The 22,014-nt window shown below is 38.6% G+C and overlaps 1 protein-coding gene across 1 annotated transcript; it reads left to right on the forward strand.

The window, feature by feature from the left end:
- The first annotated feature begins 19,413 nt into the window (after positions 1 to 19,413).
- On the forward strand, positions 19,414 to 20,406 carry LOC103264032 (olfactory receptor 11H6). Its single transcript, XM_008061689.1, has one exon. The coding sequence runs from the start codon at positions 19,414 to 19,416 to the stop codon at positions 20,404 to 20,406; it is 993 nt and encodes a 330-aa protein (XP_008059880.1).
- Positions 20,407 to 22,014: the final 1,608 nt, after the last annotated feature.

Below are 22,014 nucleotides of genomic sequence, written 5' to 3' on the forward strand. Positions count from 1 at the left end.
AAAAATCTTCACCTTCAGTGCCTACCTCTGGACCCTATTCTAGCTGGTTCTGTGCCCTTCCCCCACCTCACCCCACAATGCCCACATCCAGCAGGAAGCAGACAGAAAGAATAACGACACCCCTCTCCCAAATAAACAGAAAAGGTGGGAATGAAGGGTGCAGAGAACAGTCAGAAGGGCATCCCCAAGATGGTGCTGCCAACCTAGACAACAAAGGCCCTAGGTTCCGGCTTCTTCATGCATGGTTCCCCTAGCATGCGTCCAATCATTTTCCATAATGTAGCTAGCCTTGTTATATGTCCAATGGGCCTACAACACGGTGTCTGCCCACCCTGCTCCCAGGCCGCTCCTCCAATAAAACCTAGCACTACCCCTTCTGGCCGCTGTCAGGCTAATAAATACAGCCCTCTCCCTGCATAGCTCTCTCTCACGCCCTCTCTGTCATGCTCTCTCTCGCGCCCTCTCTCCCCCTCTCTCTTTCTCTTGCCCTCTCCCCCCACCCCCTTTCTCTCTCTCTCTCTCTCTCTCTCTCTCCCTCTCCCTCTTCTCTCTCACTTTTCCTCAGTTACAGTCCCTTCCTGTAACTGTCCCTTTAATAAATCTCTTGGTTCCAGCCAGGTGTGGCGTCATTACTGGCGCCCAAGTTCTTTCAGCGCGTGCCTGTAGTTCCAGCTCCTTGGAAGGCTGAGGCGGAAGGATTGCTGGAGCCCAGCAGGTCGAGGCTGCAGTGGCTGGGAGTGTGTCACTGTACTCTAGTCTGGGCGACAGAGTGAGACTCCAACTCAAAAAAAGAAGAAGAATTTGATGTTTAAGAAAAAAGATTAAAGGAATTTTTTTTTATAACACCTTTTATGCTTTCAAATTCTGTAGCATGAGCCTATTTTATTTATTGAAAAAATGATAATATAGATATTTTTAAACAAGAAAAAATTTCTAAGGGAACTTTTTGATCATTAGAGCTAGTAAATCATTCCCTACCCCCAACAATTCTAGGCTTTCTTAGGAGCCCATTTATTGGTAGACAAATTGAAGCAGGGTCCTGAGAGCCCCTTAACAATATTTCATTCAGACTGTTACTTCAAGTTCAGGCACGGTGGTGCAAGTCTGTAATCTTAGCACTTTGGGAGGCCAAGGTGAGAGGATTGCCTAAGCCCGAGGTTCAAGAGCAGCCTGGGCAACTTGGTGAGCCCTGGTCTCTACAATAAATCAAAAAATTAGTCAGGCATGATAGCATGTGCCTGTAGTTCCAGCTACTTGGAAGGCTGAGGCTGAAGTATCGCCTGAGCCCAGCAGGTCAATGCTGGAGTGGCCATGATCGTGCCACTGCACTCCAGTCTGGGAAACAAAGTGAGACTCTGACTCAAAAAAAAACACAAAAAACAAAATACACAGACTGTTACTTCAGATAAAATGTGAGATTTGCCTTTCTCATCTTAGGGCTCATACAAATAATACTGTTATAAAACTGTAACTAGTTTTGGCCAGGCTCGGTGGCTCAGCCTGTAATCTCAGCATTTTGGGAGGCCCAAGGCGAGTGGATTGCCTCAGCCTGCAGCTTCGAGACCAGCCCAGACAACTTGGCGAGACCTCGTCTCTACAATAAATCAAAAATTAGCCGGAGGTGGTAGTACATGCCTGTAGTACCAACTTGGAAGGTTAAGGTGGAAGGATTGCTGGAGCCCAGCAGGTCAATTCTGGGGTGATCGTGAGCATGCATGTCACTGCGCTCCAGCCTGGGCAACAGAGTGAGAGTCCCAACTAAAAAAAAAAAAAAAAAAAGTATCTCTCTCATTTTTAATTATTTATTTTTATTGTTGTTGTTGAGTAACTACAATATATCAGACACTGAGCCAGAAATAAATTTGAGACAAAAGTACATGAGACATATTTTCTTCCCTCATGGGCTCGTAGCCTCATGATAGAGATAGGCAATAAAATTGCAAGTGTATTATTTTTATTAAACAGCGTAAGTGTTATGAGATTGGAAAGACTAAATACTATAAAAATTCATGAAGGGGCAACCTCCCACTGTGGGAGATTTTCTGTCCTCTTAATAAATCCTGCTTTCTTAAAAAAAAAAAAAAAACTCACGGGAAGCAGCATGTGTGTGAGCATGCATTGGTAGGCATTGTCTTTTTGCAAGTGCACTTCAGATTACAGAATATAAGTACTTCAAGAAATTCTCTTAAGCCATCATGTAATCAGCCACCCCTAGAGTTTATTAATAAATTCCCAGAGACAAAGCAAGTATGACAAAATATAAACTAAATTCCAAAAAGTGAGATGTTGTTTAAAACATAAGTAAATACACATTTTTACTATGGAAAGATCCTGCTAACAACAACAAAAAAATGAACTTTTAAAATAAAACTTGAAAACATTGATAATCTGAAGACAGAATAGAAAACTCCTAAACCAATTTTTTTTTAAAGGCTGAGTGGTGAAAACTGGTGGCACTAAGACCATTCACACTCAGAAAACACTTGCCTATATTTCAAGTCGTTATACTTCATGACAATGTCTGGCTAGGGAGTTGAAGATAGGAACCCAGGGCTCACATGAAGCTGGCACCCAAATAGTCTTCATCTTCAGATATGATCCAGACCTTCATCCTCAGATCCAGTGCTAAACTTGACACCACCCAGAAGGGAAATCAAAGTAAGCCATCCCTGGAAGTTCGTGACTATGGTTCAGCTGTTGCTTGGATTTATATGCATCATTGTCTCCAATTTTCACAATATACTGCCTGCAATATATTCTCTTTTTGGTTTACAAGTGTTAGGCTTTTTACTGCAGACTCTACCATCCTCTTTTTTTGCTTATTTTTATGAATGGACACATCTCAAAATTTTAATTCTCCAGGCTAGACCATATGTTAGGTCACACAACATTCTTAATAATGTTGAAATATTGAAATAATACCTAGCTTTCTCATATCACAATGCAATAAAACTGGAAATCAACAGCATAAAGAAACATGGAAAATTCACAAATATGTGGAAATTCAACAACATTCTCTAAACCAAGCAATGAGTCAGAGAAGAAATCACAAGGGAGATTACAGAACATCTTGAGACAAATGAAAATGAAAACACAACATAGCAAAACTCATAAGATACAGAGAAAGCAGTGCTAAGGGAAGAATTTCTATCTGTAAAGGCTTACTTTAAAAAAGATCTGAAATCAAAAACATAACTTTACATCATAAGAAATTAGAAAAAGAAAAACAAACTAAATCCAAATAATTGGAAGGAAATAATAAAGATTAGAGCAGGTGTAAATAAAATAGAAAACAGAAAAACAATAGAGAAGTTTAATAAAATCAAAAATTGGTTCTTCAAAAAGGTGAATTAAATTGAAAAAAATCTTACCTAGATTGACTAAGAGGAAAAAAAATACTCAAATAACAAAAATCAGATATAAAGTGAAGACATTACAACTGATTTTTTAGAAATCAGTTTTTAGAACTTTTTCTAGAACAATAACTAAAAAAGGTAATTCAGAGATCTACATAGAGACATATTTTAAGATAGTCTTCCAGGCTTCATTCTGGAGCCCAATTTACCCTAGACTATATTAAAACCATGGATGGAGGAAAGGATGCTATACCAGGTACTCTTGAGGGAGTCATAAACCAGCCCAAAGAGAGACTGAAGACAGTTTCTAAGATAAAACCTTAATTGTACCCCTTGAGATTCTCAACAACACTTGCTTCTCCTTCATTCACCTGCACTCCCTTTCTGAAATCTCCAGAGGAGGTTCATGTCCCACTATTTTTGGCTATCCTGCCACAAAGGTAACTACGATATAAAACTCACCTGTTCTTTTTCACTGGATGACACAAGTGAAACCTCAGGGTGCCTGGGGTTGATTGACATCTCTAATGTAGCCTTGATGAAAATACCAGCCTGTCAGTTGAGGCCCATACCTCCAGAGGTGATTATAAGACAATGCTTCTTTCCACTGTCAATTACTAATCCCCAACAAAAGTACCTTGTTGATACAACTATTTCTTTTGAGTCCTTCAGGAAGGAAGGAAAGGGAATTTCAACAGTTACCTCTGTATATCCTAGAATTCTCAGGGTCAAGCCCTAGGTTTTGATTCCATGTAAGGGAAAGAGAGGCATCAATGAGAGGATACAGATTCTGTGTTTATTCCTAGGTCTGTCCAAATGCAGCCCTATCATGAAGGGTAAGTAATTTTTCTCCCTGTCTAGGCTTCACATGATTTTTTTCTAGTATCTACACATGGATGCATGGATGCTAACTTCAGTAGAATGCCTTTATAATATTATCATGTTTTTGTAAACTTTTGTGGATTTCTGGAGATGTGATTTTTATCCACAGCATCTTCAATATCGTGATAATAAACTATGCTATAAGGAGCAGTTGACTTAAGTGCCCAGCAACCCAGACTTCCCTCAGCTTAACACTTCCTTCAACTTTCTTGCCTATGATTCACAAAAAAAATACCTCATTATTCAGAAATTTGATAAATTACATAGTTTGGTATTAGAAGACTGCTAATGTTATTCTTTTTTCCTTTTTTTTTTTGAGTTGGAGTCTCACTCTGTCATCCAGACTGGAGTACAGTAGCACACTCACAGCCACCACAGCCTGCTGGGCTCAGGCAATCCTTCCACCTCAGCCTTCCAAGTAGCTGGAACTACAGGCACACACAACCATGCCTGGCTAATTTTTTGATGTATTGTAGAGACAAGGTCTCACCTAGTTGCCCAGGCTGATCTCGAACCCATGGGCTCAGGTAATCCTCTCACCTTGGCCTCCCACAGTGCTGGAATTATAGGCATGAATCACCGCACCCGGCCTTGATGTTATTCTTAACAACTCACTTTCTACATGCCTTCAATTAAATATCATTTATTCCCATTACTTGTATGTACATTCCAGGTAATGTAATGCATTTCCTTTAATAATTTATTTTCTGCATCTTAATATAGACACTACCGTGTTCTTATATCTTCTTTATATCAAACCAAGCTATATATTTCTCAGTGCTAGAATATACAAGGTCAGTAACATAAATCTAAGCAACAAAAGAGAGTGACCCCATAGCCTTGCTTTGTGATATATTTGAACTGAGTGATTTTTAATCTAGACTTTTGGTTCACTTAAATTTATGGGTTTTCATTTTTAAGTGATTATGCTAAACAAATTTATCCTAGTTATTTAGTATTTAATAGTAGTACTGTCCAACTGTATGTTATAATCCTTAGCATTTACAGTGATCTCCTATGTGCTCAGTACAGTTTTGAAAAGGTTTTGAGAAGGGAAATCAACAGGATTTGAAGACTGACAACATATGGGAGAGAGAGAATTAGAAGGTTCCTTGAATGATTCTCAAATTTTACCTGCTGAATGGATTGGTGATTAGAGAGTGGAGTCATTCACCAAGAAGCAAAAAAAATGGGAGACTTTACAAAGTAAAAGAAGGAATAAAGGGAGATGCTGAGCAAAATGATAATTATACATTTGAAAATATAAATGACTAGAGAGGGTGATATCTAGTGCATGCTCAAAAATGACACGGTTATGAGGCAAGGTGGGATTAGTGGGTCACAAGGTTTAAATGTGAGCTTGCTAAGCATGACCAAACTCGTAAATTTGGTCAATTACACAGACTCTGCCCAGTGATTTCAGATTGGGGACTCAGCAATGGTGATATTCATAGAATCAGTAGATCGGCTTTTTGATGGCAGGATTGGCAAGTGTGAAATTCATTCAACCATTAATTCACTCAACAAGTGCCTATGGTACACCAGAAACTGAGTTTCTGAGAAAAGATAAATTAAACATCATTTGTGAATTATAGAAATTTCACTCTGAAGAGCAACACATAAATATACGATTTGGTCATTATAGTGCATGCTCTAGTAGGAAAATGTATAACATGCTATGGAAATATTACACAGGGAATTTATCTTATATGTAATAGGGTTTGCCTTACTGACTTCAATACATAAGTATCAAAAGAATATATAACATTTTCATTATCAAAAACAAAGACATTCTAACAAATCTCATTGTTAGTTTTTAATCATAAATTCACCTTATGGGTCAAAGGTACTAAGATATATGTTCAAGAATATTAATCACAGTAGTGATTATAATACAGCAATAATGTAGAACATTGATAACAATCTAAATTTATCAATAAGTAGTTGATTAAACCTGCAGAACAGAAGATAGTGCAGCCATTGACGATGTAGAACTATATTTTTAACATATAAAAGACTAAAATGATTTTTTGTTTTGAATTGGAGTCTCACTCTGTCGCCCAGACTGGAGAGCAGTGACACACTCCCAGCCACCGCAGCCTCGACCTGCTGGGCTCTGGTGATCCTTCCACCTCAGCCTTCCAAGTACCCGAAACTACAGGCGAGTGCTACCACACCCAGCTAATTTTGATTTTTTGTAGAGACAAGGTCTCGCCAAGTTGCCCGGGTGAGTCTCGAACACGCGGGCTCAGGCAATCCACTTGTCTTGGCCTCCCAAAGTGCTGGGATTACAGGCTGAACCACCAAGACCAGTCTAAAATGAAATTTTAAAGACAAGTTATAAAAAATGTGTTTTGAGAAATTTCAGTTTAATTTTTAGAGATGAAAAGGATACAATTCTCCAAAGAGTTAAGATTTGTTTCCTCTAGGAGATGGGATTATTTTTACTTTTCTTTGTCTTTTTCTATATTTTTCATGTTCTCAAGCAATTATCAAAAACAATTACAGTATTTTGATAAAGTAAATTTTAAACATTTTAGCATCAATAAACCTAAATAACAAGACATAAGCATTTCAAATCATTTGAAAAATACCAAATAATATAATATTGATAGATATTCTTGCATTTGGATAGGGTTTAGTGAATATTTTTACACGCATATTATGTGTATCACCAAAATGAAAAAAAAATGCATTATTTCTATTCAGCAAGAATTGACTTTTAGCATCTTTTAGAGTTATGTTTTCTGAGTGTTTGCCCTTTTGACTTTTTCAAATAACAAATAAAAATTGCACATATTTATTATATATGGCATATTGTTTTGAAATATGTATACATTAGATGATGGCTACATTCAGAGAGTTAACATATGCATTAACTCTCATTTTTGTGATGAGAACGCTTAAAATCTATTCTTTTGGCAATTTTCAAAAAAAATTGCTATTAACTATAGTTACCATGTTGTACAATTGACCTTAAACTTATTCCTTCCATCTAGTTAAAGTTTTATATCCTTTGACAAACATCTTCCCAAACCCCTTCTTAACCACTGTTCCTGTAACCACCATTCTATTCTCTGCATATGAATTTGTTTTTAGATTCAACATATAATTAAGATCATAAGATATTTGTCTTTCTGTGCCTAGCTTATTTCACCTAAAATAACGTCCCCAAGGTTCACCCATGTTTTCACAGATGATAGGATTCCTTCTATTTTAAAGCTAAATAGTATTCCATTGTGTATATATACCACATTTTCTTTATCCATTCATCCTGTTTGACTTTTGATAATTGACCTTTCCAAACATAGTAAGATTCTGAGTTTCTTACAGGTAGACAGTTGGGATTTTAGAAACATCAAAACCTATCATCTGCGATATATGGATAGCACAAGAATGAATTATTATAGTAGAACAGTATATTTTGAAACAAATTGTTTATTTTAGTGAAAGATTAATGCCAAAATGATTTGCAGCACAGCATTTGTTTAAGGTAGTAAAGATTCAATTGACAGATAAGTTTAAAATGTGTGAAGTAAAGTCAATTCAAAGAATATTCTGAGGTAACTATTAACTCTGTACTTTCCAGGAAAATATTATTATCATCTTTTTCTTGCTTTTTCTACTTAAAGTTATAATTCATTAATATGTTATAAATGAAAATTATTCTGAGTGCATAATGACTACTTACAGCTCTAGAGTATCTCAGAAGTATGTCAAATACTTTCTACTGGGGGAGAGATGTCAAAAAAAGTTGTTATTTTACTCCTCATTCTTGCTTTAAAAAATTATCTCAGACTAAAAGTTGTTCTTGTAGGAATAATTAACTATGTGTGGGAAAAATAAATACAAGCTGATAACCACTTTGCTACCTTTCATAGAAGATAATGCTTCTGAGCTTTCATAATGTCAAAGGGAAGAGAGAAGTTTTAAAGATTTAACCCGTTGATAAATATCCAATGAAAAGTTCTATTGCTATGAACTTGATTTTAATGAAATTTGAGATCACTAGGATTGATTGGTGACTTTTTAACAAGAGTTAGGAGTCAACGGATGGGTCATTGCAATCTAATTACCAAATACCCAACATATGTAGTTTGCAAGTTTTTTAGGAAACAAAACAACTTGTATAAAAGGTGTTTTCTGTCTTCTCTGCAGCTCCAGGATTCATGAACAGTTCAGAGACAAGCACTGTGACTGAATTTGTTCTTCTTGGTTTTCCTGGTTGTCAAGAGGTGCAAAGTTTCCTCTTCTCACTGTTCTTTGGGGTCTATGTATTTACGATAATGGGAAATGGGACCATTGTCTGTGCTGTGAGGTTGGACAAACGGCTCCATACCCCAATGTATACTCTCCTAGGGAACTTTGCTTTCCTTGAAATTTGGTACATTACTTCTACTGTGCCCAGAATGCTAGTCAATTTCCTCTCAGAGACAAAAACTCTCTCTTTTGTTGACTGTTTCCTCCAATTCTATTTTTTTACTTCCCTTGGAACAACTGAAACATATTTCCTCTGCATCATGGCATATGATCGATACCTCGCTATCTGTCGCCCATTGCACTACCAGACCATCATGACCCAACAACTGTGCTACATCTTGATGTTCCTTTGTTGGGTATTTGGATTCCTCAGTTACTCTGTCTCCACTGTGCAACTCTCTCAGTTGCCTTTCTGCGGGCCCAACATCATCAATCACTTTATATGTGACTGGGACCCACTGATGACTCTGTCCTGTGCCCCAGCTCCTATCACTGAGATAGTCTTCGGTATCCTGAGCTCCCTCATTATTATCCTCACACTTCTGTACATCTTTGGCTCCTATATTCTTTTACTGACAGCTGTGTTAAAAATTCCTTCATCAGCTGGCCGGCAGAAGGCCTTCTCCACCTGTGGATCTCATCTGACAGTGGTGTGTTTATTCTTTGGAGCCCTCTTAGCAATGTATGTGAGCCCCACAGCTGATAACCCAGCTGCAATTCAGAAGATTATAACTTTGTTCTATTCTGTGGTGACTCCCTTCTTAAACCCTCTGATTTACGGTTTACGAAACAAGGAGATGAAAGCTGCATTGAAGAAAGTCCTGAAGAGGGAATGAGCATAAAGTAATCTACATGCCCATACAAACAAACCATTGTATGGACATAAAAGATCAATTAAGAAAGGCTTTACTATCACACTGATCCCAAAAATGAAAAGACAATAACAAAAAAAGAGAGACTTTTTGCTGCTTATTTTTCAATTCATCCTTTAAAGAAGATATTTTCCAATGAGATCCCTCATTGTTTTATTCCTCAACTGACCTGGCAGAGTTAAACCAAAATTGATTCAGACTACATTCCAAAAGTAACAAATATATTTTCAACGTGGGTGATTCCAGTAGATGATATATGAGAGCATTTTATCTGTTCTATTTCAAACGTACAGTTTGGATTAATGGTGGACAAAGGTGGAAGGTAGAAGTGCAGTTATCTTAGGTGAATTATCATTGGTATACTCAAAACATTTCTTAAGACTATCCAAATTTTTAAGTGAATAGAGAATTACATGTAAATACCTAATGCATACAGATCTAAATGATTTAGTAACAGAACAATGTTCTTGTTTCTTTGATTCTTAATGACTGAAAATCTTCCAGACTAGAGGCAGACTAAAAATTTCATGCTCAATAAATGGTTTGTTTTAACATCACATAAAATAGTAGTTATTCTTTTATTCAACAAATACTGATTGAGCATCTACTATGTCCTAAGCACTCTTCTAGGCACTAGAGATATGCTATGACCAAAAAGGTCAAAACCACTGTCCACATGGAGTTTACACTCTAGTAGGGAGGTGATGGACAATTTTAAAAATAAGTAGCTGGACACAGTGGCTCAGCCTATAATCCCATCACTTTGGGAGGCCGAGGTGAGAGGACTGCCTAAGTCCGGGGACTTGAGCCAACCTGGGCAACATGGTGAGACCTCCTCTCTACAATAAACTCACACACATACACACACACACACACACAAACACACCCACACAAAACTAGCCAGGCATGGTGGCGTGCATCTGTAGTTCCAACCACTTGGAAGGTTGAGGTGGAAGGATCGCCTAAGCTCAGCAGGTCAAGGCTGCAGACTGAGAGTGCCACTGCACTCTACCCTGGGCGGCAAGAGTGAGACTCCAACTCAAAAAAAAAAAGCAAAATATATGGCATGTCAGAGAGTGATAAGTGCAGAAAGAGGAAAAAGAAGAAAGAGCTGAAGTGTTAAACAGGACAATCAGGGAAGGCTATACTGAGAAGGGACATTTAAGCAAAAGCTTAACGCAGATGAGGGAATAAGTTATGTAGACCATCAGGGAAGAGCATTCCAAGCAGAAGGAAGCACATTCTTTATAAGATCTGGAAGTAGAAATGTGTCCAAGTAAAAGCAAGAATGTTGGTTTGGCTGAAGTAGAAAAACTAAAAGGAAGAGTATTAAAGATGAAGTCAGAGAGCACACAGGGTTCCAGATTGTGTGGGACCTTGGAACCACAGTAAGAACAGTTTTAAAAGTTGTAAATTAACAAACTATAATTGTATAATTTTATGGAGTATAAAGTGATGTTATGATTTATGAATACAAGGTGGAATAATTAAATAAAGCTAATCAACATATCCATAAGTTCAAATACTTATTTTCGTGGTGAGAACATCTGAAATATATTCTCTTGGTGATTTTGAAATGTAAAATCCTTATTACTTGCTATGTTCACCATACTGGGTAATATAACACCAAAAAAATCACTTATCCTTCCTGTCTGAGGCTTTTCACCCTTGGATCATCATCTCTCCATTGCCTCCACCTGCCTCTCCCAGCCTTTGGTAACCACTATTCTACTCTCCTGCTTCTTTGAGTTTGATATTTTTAGATTCCACATATAAATGAGATCACACAGTATTTGTCTTTCAATGCTTGGCTTATTTCATTTAGCATGATGTTCTTCAACTCTATCCAAATGTTGTCCAAATGACAAAATCTCTCTCTTTTTAAAGGATAAAGATTCTGTTGAGTATATATACCACATTTTCTCTATCCATTTATCTACTGATGGACACTTACATTGATTCCTAAGGCTATTGTGAATAGTGTAGCAATGAACATGGAAGTGCAGATATTTCTTAGACATACTGATTTCAAATCTTTTGGGTAAATACCCAGAAATAGAATTGCTGGATCATGTAGTAATTCTACTTTTAGTTTTCTGAGGAACTTCCATACAGTTTTCCATAAGGGGTGTACTAACTTACATTCCCACCAACCATGCAGCAGGGTTCCCTCTTCTCCACATTCTCGCCAATACCTGTTATCTTTTGTCTTTTTAATTCTGGCAGGTGTGAGGTAAAATCTCATTGTGGTTTTAATTTGCATTTCTCTAATGATTAGTGATGTATTTTTCACGTATCTCTTGGCCATTATGTCTTCTTTTGAGGAATGTCTATTCAGGTCCCCTGAGCACTTTTTACTCAGATTATTTGTTTATTTGTTTTCTTTCTATAGAGTTGTTTGTGTTGCTTACATATTTTGGATATTAGCCCCATCTAATGTATGGCTTGCAAGTATTTTCTCCAAATCTGTAGTTATCTCTTCACTCTGTTATTGTCTCTTTGCCGTACAGAGATTTTTAGTTTCATATAATTCCACCTATCTATTTTTGCTTTTATGGTTAGTGCTTCTGGAGTTAAAATCTTTAAAAAAATCATTGCCCAGACCAATATCGTATACTGTTTTCTCTATGTTTTCTTCCAGTAGTTTTATTAATGAAGCTAGGCTTGGTGGGACAGGAAATTTCTGGCTGGAATTGCTTTTCTTTTAGATTGTTAAAGATGAGTCCCCAGTCCCTTATGACTTGTAAGGTTTCTGCTGAAGGTCTTCTGCAATACTGATGGGTCTCCCTTGGTAGGTGGTCTGTCCCTTCTCTCTAACTGCCATTAAAATTTTTTCTTTCATGCTTTCCTTGGCAAACCTGATTGTTATGTGCCTCAGGGATAGTCTTCTGGTATAATATCTCACAGGATGTCTCTGAATTCCTTGTGCCTGTATGGTCAACTCTGTAACAAAAGAGGGGAAGTTTTCTTGGATGACATCTTGGAAGACTTGTTCCAGGGTATTCTCAGTTTCCCCTTCTCTTTCTGGAATTCCAGTCAGCCATAGAGTTTGTCTCTTTACATAATCCTAAACCCCTTGTGAGTTTTGCTCATTTTTCTAATTTTTTTCTCATCATTTTTGTCAAGACTAGACTAATTCAATAATTTGATCTTCACAGTCTGAGATTCTTTCCTTGGCCTGGGCAATTCTGCTGTTAAGGCTTCCTGTTGTGTTTTGAAATTCCAGGAAAGAATTCTTCATTTCCAGAAGTTCAATTTAGTCCTTTCTTAGAATGGCCAGGTCAGCTTTCACTTGCTATTTTCATGACCTGGTTGATTTGAGTGTCTACTTTCTTCTTTATTTCATTGACTCTCTTTGCCATCCATTGACTGAATTCTATGTCTGTCATCAGGAGCACATCATTCTGGATGGGTTTCATTGCTTGGGATCTAAGACACCCCTTGGTGGATGTCAAATTATTAAGGCTTTGAGAATTGACAATGTTTTTTTCACTGGTTCTTCCTCATCTATGAGGGCAGTCTCCTCTCTTTTTATTTTTCTTTTTACAAAGTTGCTATTATTGAGGTGACAGTTTGTATTGTTTTCTGTCTCGACTCTCTCCTCTTGTCTGCTTGTAGAAGGGACAGAGGTGGCTGGAGGGAAACTGTCTGGCACTGCTTTACTGGTGCAGTCTGGCAGGGGGCAGGACAAATCCTTTACTCCAGATCAAGCGGGCTTTCCTCTCTATCTGGCACAAGCACTAGGGGCCCTGGATGGTCAGGAGTCCCAGGTCAGGATGCCTGTGCATCTCATCAGCAGGACTGATAGGTGGGCAGGAGGAGCACCATGGCTCGTCTCTGGCACAGGTGTTCTGGGGGGCATGAAGTGATCTTCTTCTGTCTAGGCAAGTCTGCTCCTCTTGCATGGAGTAAATGGGAGGCCACTGCCTTGCTTGCAGAGAATCAGTGTTTCTCTCTTAGTCCGAATATGGATAAGGCAGCTGCAATGTCCAAAGGTGCACTGCCTCTTGCTTCCCACCCTACTCCATAGGAGGGACAGTCACAGTGATGGCAGCCCCCTGAGAGCAAGCTGTATTTGCAGTCCTGATGTGGGGTCAGGTAGGGCACCAGCACTGCTAGAAAAAAAAAGTTCCTAAAGTGAGCATGTTGCCCCAGTTGGAGGCTGGAGGTGTGGAGGTGTGGTTAATGTCCATGTGGTACACATCACTCCTGCAGGATGAGCCCTGAAAAGACTCTCTGTGGTGGTGTAGCAGCTGCCAGCACTGGGACTCGCCAAAAACTGAAGATCCCTGGGGCCCACATGGTTCCTGCCAGTGCCTCTGTTCTGATTCCAGGCAGCTCTCTGCCTCTGGTTGGTGTGGGAGCGGGTAGAGGGGAAGGGCTGTCTCTCCCTTGGCTGGGACTGCAGAGGCTTGCCAGAGGGAACACACCCATTCCAGACTCTAATGTTCTATCATCTTCCATAGTGAGTCTCCAGCTTCACTGTGCATTAGAAACACCTGGAATGTTTGTTAAAACAGATTGCTGGTAAACTGGGTGCTCTGGCTCACACCTGTAATTTCAACACTGTGGTAGGGTCAGGACAGCGGAAGGCTTAAAGCCAGGATTTCGAGACCAATATGGGCAACAAAGCAAGACCCCGGTCTCTACCAAAAAAATATACATATATACCTGAATGTGGTGACACATACCCGTAGTCCCAGCTACTCAGGAGGCTGAGGTAGGAGGATTGCTTGAGCACAAGAGTTCCAAGCTACAGTGAGCTATGATACTGCCACCTCACTCCAACCTGGGAAACGGCAAAATCTTGTCTCGAAGGTGGTGGAGGAGGAGATTACCAGGATCCACATTCAGAGTTTTGGGCTCACTATATCTGGGTGGGGACAAAGAACATATATTTTAACAAGTTATCAAGTGATGCTAATACTGCTGTACAGGATGTACATTTTTAAGAAATCCACTCTTAAACAAACTTACCCCTAAACTCACTCAAGTTCCCTACTTGAGCTCTTGCAATGATTGAATTAGGCTCTCCACCTCAATTTGTTTGTTCTCTTTCCCCTGATATTACTAAGAAATATTCATACTTCCTACCTCTGAACCATTTAAGTACTAAACTTTTATTTTCACTAATACTGCATTGCATCAGTCAACAGTATGACAAATTTGCTTTTACAGAAGACTAAACTTTTCCAAACAGATATGTTCAAGCTATACTAAAAAGAAAAAAGGAGATTCTTTGCCTTATGTTGAATACAACAAAATTAAGTAAACTATGTCTAAGCAATTTTTTTAAAAGTTAGGCACCAAGAATGAAGTAAGTCTAGTTCAAGGTATATAATAGATATTTGCTTCATATCTTTATATTTGAACCCAAAACAAAAATATAATCTCCATGAAATCTTGACCTTGTTGACTCCTATCTGCTGCTACTCAGCATTTAACCCAGTCTGACAAAATGTTTGTCAATTATGTGGATTTTTTTTTAAAGAATAAAGCAAGTCTGTAATATAGAGAAAATCACACACACACACACACACACACACACACACACACACACACACCCCAAAAACAATACACTTAGATACGCACATATCTACACATATTCTTTGTCTCTCTCTCTCTCCTCCTCCTCCTCCTCCATTAACCTCTTTCCTTCCCCTATGTAGATCAGTTCCTTAGAGGGAGGATATCTCCACAAAGAGGAAAGTTTTCCTAATATCTCTTAGATATTTATCCTGCCTTCTGTGTTTCACTAGTTAAACCACTGGGGAAAAAAACAGCTATAGGTAGAATTCAATGTATGCACAGAAACACAGGCACAGGAAGTAGGTGCTTCCCAATGAACACAGGGGAACTCTGGATCCTATTCAGGAGAGACTTGTAAACTCTTAATAATCACTGACATGAAAAACACATTTCATTTTGGTTCCAAGCACTAAAGGAAGCAAGTCTCTGGAGCCACAAATAATACTCCCCATCCATGATTCAGCTTTTAGATTGTGTAAATGAGGAGATTCTTACAGCTACAGTTTCTCTCGCATCTTCCTCTCGGAACCAGAAGTGCCATCAGGTATGTAAGGAAAGTCTGCCTGCATCGGTCACCACTGCTCTTGAGCAGCCACTGTTGTCAGATGCTGAGTATATGTGGTTCTTCTGTAAATTCGTTAATTCCTTGTTCCTTTGTTCTTTGTAGAAACAACATGTTAGACCTTTCTCTTCTCCCACTATACTCCTAAAGAGTGCCTGTGGTAATATATTTACATCAAGGGTTCACTCAGGTATCACAGAGTTCCCACTGTACAACTCACTGAGGGAAAATGGTGCTCAAATGTCTTGGATATTTTGAGGGGAACATTAAGTTCCATTCTATTAGAATAGCTTGAGTCTTTTACCACTTTGTTTGCAAAGTGATAAAAACTGACTAGCGAAGTTTTTATTGACAGACTATCCTTCAGCAGGAGCAAAACAGAGTAGGTTGTGCTTATTTTTTTCGAAGTTGTTGACAAGTGGCAAGTGTCAACTCAGAAAGAAGTAGGACAGCAGACTCTCTTTTCCTTTGACTTTATCTGCAGGATAACCTTAAAAACATAAATACTTAAGAGAAGAAGAACCCTTGCACTTATAATTGTAAGTGTGTTCTTCCCTGGGCAAATGGCTTAAATTTCCAGCAAGTGACTGGGGTTATGGAGAGTGATCTGGCTCCCTTATCAGTTCATATGGAATGAATTGCCCAAACTCTTTATTCCTCCTCCTTTCTTCAACAGCTTGTTTGTTCTATCATTGAGTTGAATAGAAAAACAAAAGAGGTAAATTTAGATTTCCCATTTGAGCTACGTATAGATGAATTTTAGAGGTGGGGATAATAGAAGTAGATGCAGGGAGATAGCAAATTATCTGTGAAATGTATTTATCTGACCCTGTATTCCACAGATAACAAAAATTTCACTACAGCACAAATAATGGGCACAGTCTTGGACATTATGGAGTCAGGTAATGACCAAATGAGAGCCAAGATTAATGAGGTCTAGTTGCAGGCCAAGTATCACGAGTTGGAACTTTCTCTTCTTGGTGTCAAGAAATTTCTGGCTGTGAGTAGGGTAAGTTAACTCATATCTTATGTCTTTGCCTACTGTGTTGAAGAACCCCAAATATCTAATTTATGCCAATAAAATGTTTGATATCACCAATACTATATAGATTTATTTGTTATTTTTTAACTGGAATAAATATTGTTTTCCAGTTCCACACCACACAGTAAGGCATGCTGCAAAACATACAGCTCAGGAAGTCTGCAGTATATGCACATGATACACAGGTGTAAGTGGCAGTCTTAATTGCTTCTGTAAAACATTAAGTTCTAAAGTGAAAGGAATTTTATTTTGTATAGTCACCATTTGTACCCCAGAACTTAGCAAACTGCCAGGAATATAATAAACTGTTAAATGCTTGAATAAATAAATAAAATACTATAGTTTAAATTCAACTTCCAAAGTTTTTTTTCATTGCAAGCCCAGTAACTATATTTTCCAACTAAGAATGATAGCATGTGCTCTGGCAAATATATGTATAGTTATGGAAAGTATATTTGAAATTACAACTCTCCTAGAAATGTTGATGCATATGGTCATCATAATAATTTTAATCCATTAAACTAAATTACTCAGACAAAATTCACATTTTCATAAAAATCATGTTTACTCGAGAAACTGTTTCCATTATTCTAAAAATATTGTTCATGCAAATGACTGAAGCTACCTTGGCAATAAAACATCTTTTTGTGTTTGCTCCAGGTTTGATCAAGTATTGAGAGGCAGGTTTCTTGCTCTCTGCAGACTGTAAAAATGGCATAAGGATGGAATATTGTGAGTATCTTAACAGTGACATTAAATAATAATATGGTCTATATATAAAGTCCATATGTTGCTAAATTTAAAATATTAATGGTGGCTTGTCCAGTCAAATATCCTGAACCTTAACCAGGAAACTTGAGGACATAGAAGTAAACATAAACCAATAGTCTCAAGAAGATTGTTAACAAAATACCCAAGTTTGTATTTTGTCTCAACTGATTCAGCCAATATCAGATCTTTCTGATCTCTCCATAGCCTAAGGTGACCTTCCTATTCATTATTTAATTTACATAAAAGTAAGAAGATGAGGGGACAAATTATAGAGTTTAGAGTTTCATTTCCAACAAAAATAAAGACACATGGTTTTATTACTAGAGAAATTGACTTACCCAGCCGCACGGTGCCTCAAGAGCTAATCCATGATATAGAATAGTGTACCTTGTGGTGGTAAGGGTATGAACAAGCCAGGAAAAATAACGACCTGCAAAAAACATCATGTATAGAGGACATGACAGCTGCCTCACCACCACCACCATGGAAGAGGAATTAGACTTATTTTGTGTGACTGTAACAAAGTTAAAGGTTACATGTCAACTTGGGGAGTCCCAGGATTAATGGAGAGAAGTAAAAAAGGAGACAAATCATGCTCAACATAAAGAAATGCTCTGAAAAAAAACCAGAGCTCTTCAGCAGAGGAATGAATTGGATTATTCATCAAATCCAGATGCCATTACAGAGAATGTGATCTGGAAGGAACTAGATACATAGATTTCAAACCACTTTAAGATTCCTAAGGGTTTTGCAGCACCTCCCTGAAAGTAGCAAAAAAGGAAAGGAACTCAAGACTCCCACTACACCGTTCCATTCTTATCTGCTTTTTATTGGACTTCTACATATGAAACTCTGTCTTTGAAGGCAGTTTAGCTGCTATTTTTACTTTAGATTTATACTCAATTTTGCTTCAAAGTAAAAGAATGTGTCCAAAGTTTATACCCATATGTAGGAAATCTAAGGATTTTAAAGATGAAATAGGCCTGGCATAGTGGCTAGCGCCTAAAATACCAGCACTTTGTAAAGCTGAGGCTGGAGGATCACTTGAGCCCAGGAGTTTGAGGCCATCCTGGGCAACATAGCAAGACCTAGTCTCTACTTAAAAAAAAAAAAAAAAAGACAAAACATTACTGAGATTTCAGAATTATAGAAACATTTGAAATGAAGTTAAGTTTGTTCCAAACCAATCTCCAAATAGGCCAGTGTATCCAGGAGCTACTGGCTTTGCATATATATTTGAGTGAACTTCTTTTTTTCTCTCTCTCTTTTAATTTTTATTTTAAAATTGTGAGGTACAATTTAGGATGAGGTATACAAATATTCTTGTGCAGGTACCCTTGTTGATGAAGTTGTGCCCCCCACCCCAGGCAGATATCAACTACTGTTAATCCCACCTCCACCCACACCCCCACAGTTTCCCGCTACTGTCAATCCTTTTCTTATAGGATTACAGTAGTTGTTCAAGGTCCACTTATGAGCAAGAACATGTGATACTCAGCTCTGTGTTTCTGCGAGAAATCACTCAGTATTATAAATTCTAATTCCATCCAGGTTGCTGCAAAGTTCATGATTTTGTTCTTCTTTATGGCTGATAATATTCCATTGTATATATGTACCACATTTTTTTAAATCCAGTCCTCTTTTGATGGGCAGTATGGTTGGTTTAAGTGAACTTCTTAAATCTCTCTGAACTTCAGTTTCCATATCTGTAAAAGTAAAGGATAAAAAATACCTCCCTACAGCTCAAAGGATCATTAGGCAGATCAAATGAGATGATGAATGTATAAAAAATTACTTATGGATGGACTTGGTGGCTCAGCCTGTAATCCCAGCACTTTGGGAGGCCGAGGTGAGTGGATTGCCTGAGCCCGCGGGTTCAACACCCGCCTGGGCAACTTGGCGAGACCTTGTCTCTACAATACATCAAAAATTAGCCGGGCATGGTAGCGCATGCCTGTAGTTCCGGCTACTTGGAAGGCTGAGACGGGAGGATCGCGGAGCCCAACAGGTCGAGACTGCGGTGGCCGGGAGCATGCCGCTGCCCTTCAGTCTGGGCGACAGAGTGAGACTCCAACTAAAAAACATGAAAGGATAAAAATACTTACTACATTTTTCAGTATGACTTAGCAAAACCTACCAATGTTTATTATTATTCATTTCTTGGCTACTTCTGTTTTTCTAACAGCTTTGGAACCCCAGAACAGAACAATGCATTTTGTGACTGAATTTGTCCTCCTTGGTTTCCGTGTTCAAAGAGAGATACAGAACTTCTTCTTCTCATTAATCCTGATTCTCTATCTCTTGACACTGCTGGGGAATGGGGCTATTGTCTGTGCAGTGAAACGGGACAGGAGGCTTCACATACCCATGTACATTCTCTTGGGAAATTTTGCCTTTCTAGAAATCTGGTACGTTTCCTCCACTGTCCCAAACATGCTGGTCAATATCCTGTCTGAGACTAAGACCATCTCCTTCTCTGGCTGCTTCCTCCAATTCTATTTCTTTTTCTCACTGGGTACAACAGAGTGTTTCTTCTTATCACTCATGGCTTATGATCGGTACCTGGCTATTTGTCGCCCACTACACTACCCTTCCATCATGACTGGGAAATTCTGTATAATCCTAGTCTGTATATGCTGGGTAGGTGGATTTCTCTGCTATCCAGTCCCCATTGTTCTGATCTCCCAACTTCCCTTCTGTGGACCCAACATCATTGACCACTTTGTGTGTGACCCAGGCCCATTGTTTTCACTGGCCTGCATCTCTGCTCCTTCCACTGAGCTTATCTGTTACAGTTTCAATTCAGTGATTATCTTTGGGCCCTTCCTCTCCATCTTGGGATCTTACACTCTGGTAATCAGAGCTGTGCTTCGTGTTCCCTCTGGTGCTGGTCGAACTAAAGCTTTCTCCACATGTGGGTCCCACCTAACTGTGGTGTCTCTATTCTATGGAACCCTTATGGTGACATATGTGAGTCCAACTTTGGAAAACCCAGGAGGAATGCAGAAGATCGTCACTCTCGTATATTCAGCAGCAACCCCGCTCTTAAACCCCCTTATCTATAGTCTTCGAAACAAAGACATGAAAGATGCCCTGAAGAAAGTCCTGGGGTTAACAGTTAACAAAAACTGAGACATCTTTGAAAGAGAAGCTAAACCGGGCTCGGTGGCTCAGCCTGTAATCCCGTGCCTTAGGAAGCTGAGGTGAGTGGATTGCCTGAGCCCGCAGGTTCGAGACCCTTCTGGGCAACTTGGTAAGACCTCATCTCTACAATAAATAAAAAAATCAGCCGGGCGTGGTAGCGCATGCCTGTAATTCCAGCTACTCGGAAGGCTGAGGCGGAAGGATCGCTGGAGGCCAGCAGGTGAGGCTGCAGTGGCCGGGAGCGGCCACTGCACTCCAGTCTGGGCGACAGAGTGAGACTCCAACTCAAAAAAAAAAAAAAGAAAGAGAAGCTAAATTGGTTACTTCTGACCTTAGTTATTTATCATAACAATAATGAATAGCTTCAGTAGTGTGTTCTGGCTCACACGCTAGTAGACAGAGAGACTTACCTTTCACAGTACCTTAGCAGTTCAAGTTCAGTTCACCAGTGACAAATATTCAATAAAACATTTTAAATATACATGGCCTCACTGAGTAACTATATGAGAGTGTGTGTGTGTATACATTCTTTTTCTGAGATGTATCTTTGCTGATTTTAATCATAGCTGATTGAAGAAATCAATTGCATGTGTACCTGAAGTCTTTCAAGACAGTACAATCTTTTAAACTCAGAAAATAAATATTGTTGAAGAATATTTGTGGGTCTAGAGGCCACACAAAAATAACTAGTAATAAACATCTTCTATTGTTTGAAACTATCTTTACACCATGAAAAAAGTAGCTTCACTATGCTTCATAGCTCTATCCCTTAGAGATAAAATATGCACACTTCTCTTGCCACTCAAAGCCCTCACTCAGTAGACTTCTCCATTCAATCTTCTCTCTTAGTGATCCACTGTATAAGTCCTGAACTTCATGATGATTAGTCTTCTTATTTTACTTCAAACGCATTTACTGCCAACTGAAGTCTTTGCTATAGCGCTTCTTCCCCAAATCAATTGGGACAAGCTCAGTAGCACTTGTAATGTAGAGCAGTACCATAAACATGTTATTTGTACACAGCAATTTCCACGTCAACTGCAGAAAAATAAGTGCCTCTCAGAGGCTGTAGGACAAAATCTGAGTTAGAAAAATATTCAGAGAAAATTATGCCAAGAACAAATTCCACTTGTGTCCCTAAATCCTCTGTTAGAACAGAAAGACCATCAGCTAAGAGGCAAATCTATTTAAAATGAGATACACCCTTTCAGTTCTGCCCTTCAGGAGAAGTAGCATTTAAAGAAGAAGAAAGTATAAAACCAAATCAGTGTGTATAAGGAATAACATCTCACATAGTGTTTAATGGTGAATATATTAAGAACTGCTTCTTAAAATTATGTTGTAAATTATGAAATTAATTTATCATATTCATCCTGTGACTAATAGTTATGGTCACTTCACAATGAAATTAGGTCCTTGAGGAAGATGGGCCTGCCAGTGCTAGGTGATATAATGCTCTTGTGCAGTGTTTCTCAGATCTTTTCACCAAAGCACATTTGGCAGCAGTGGTCAGAGAACATGCGTTATTGGAGGATAATAGTCCTTCAAAATTTAGTTTTATCTTTAAAAGTATCACAAATTATACTTTACAGTTCA

This window comes from Carlito syrichta, unplaced genomic scaffold, assembly GCF_000164805.1.
Source record: "Carlito syrichta isolate Samal-C Ts95f unplaced genomic scaffold, Tarsius_syrichta-2.0.1 Scaffold305452, whole genome shotgun sequence".
Lineage (NCBI taxonomy): Eukaryota > Metazoa > Chordata > Mammalia > Primates > Tarsiidae > Carlito > Carlito syrichta.

What these genes read in the sequence shown, in the direction of transcription:
- LOC103264032 (XM_008061689.1), top strand. Translation starts at nt 19,414, where the DNA reads ATGTTTATTATTATTCATTTCTTGGCTACTTCTGTTTTTCTAACAGCT.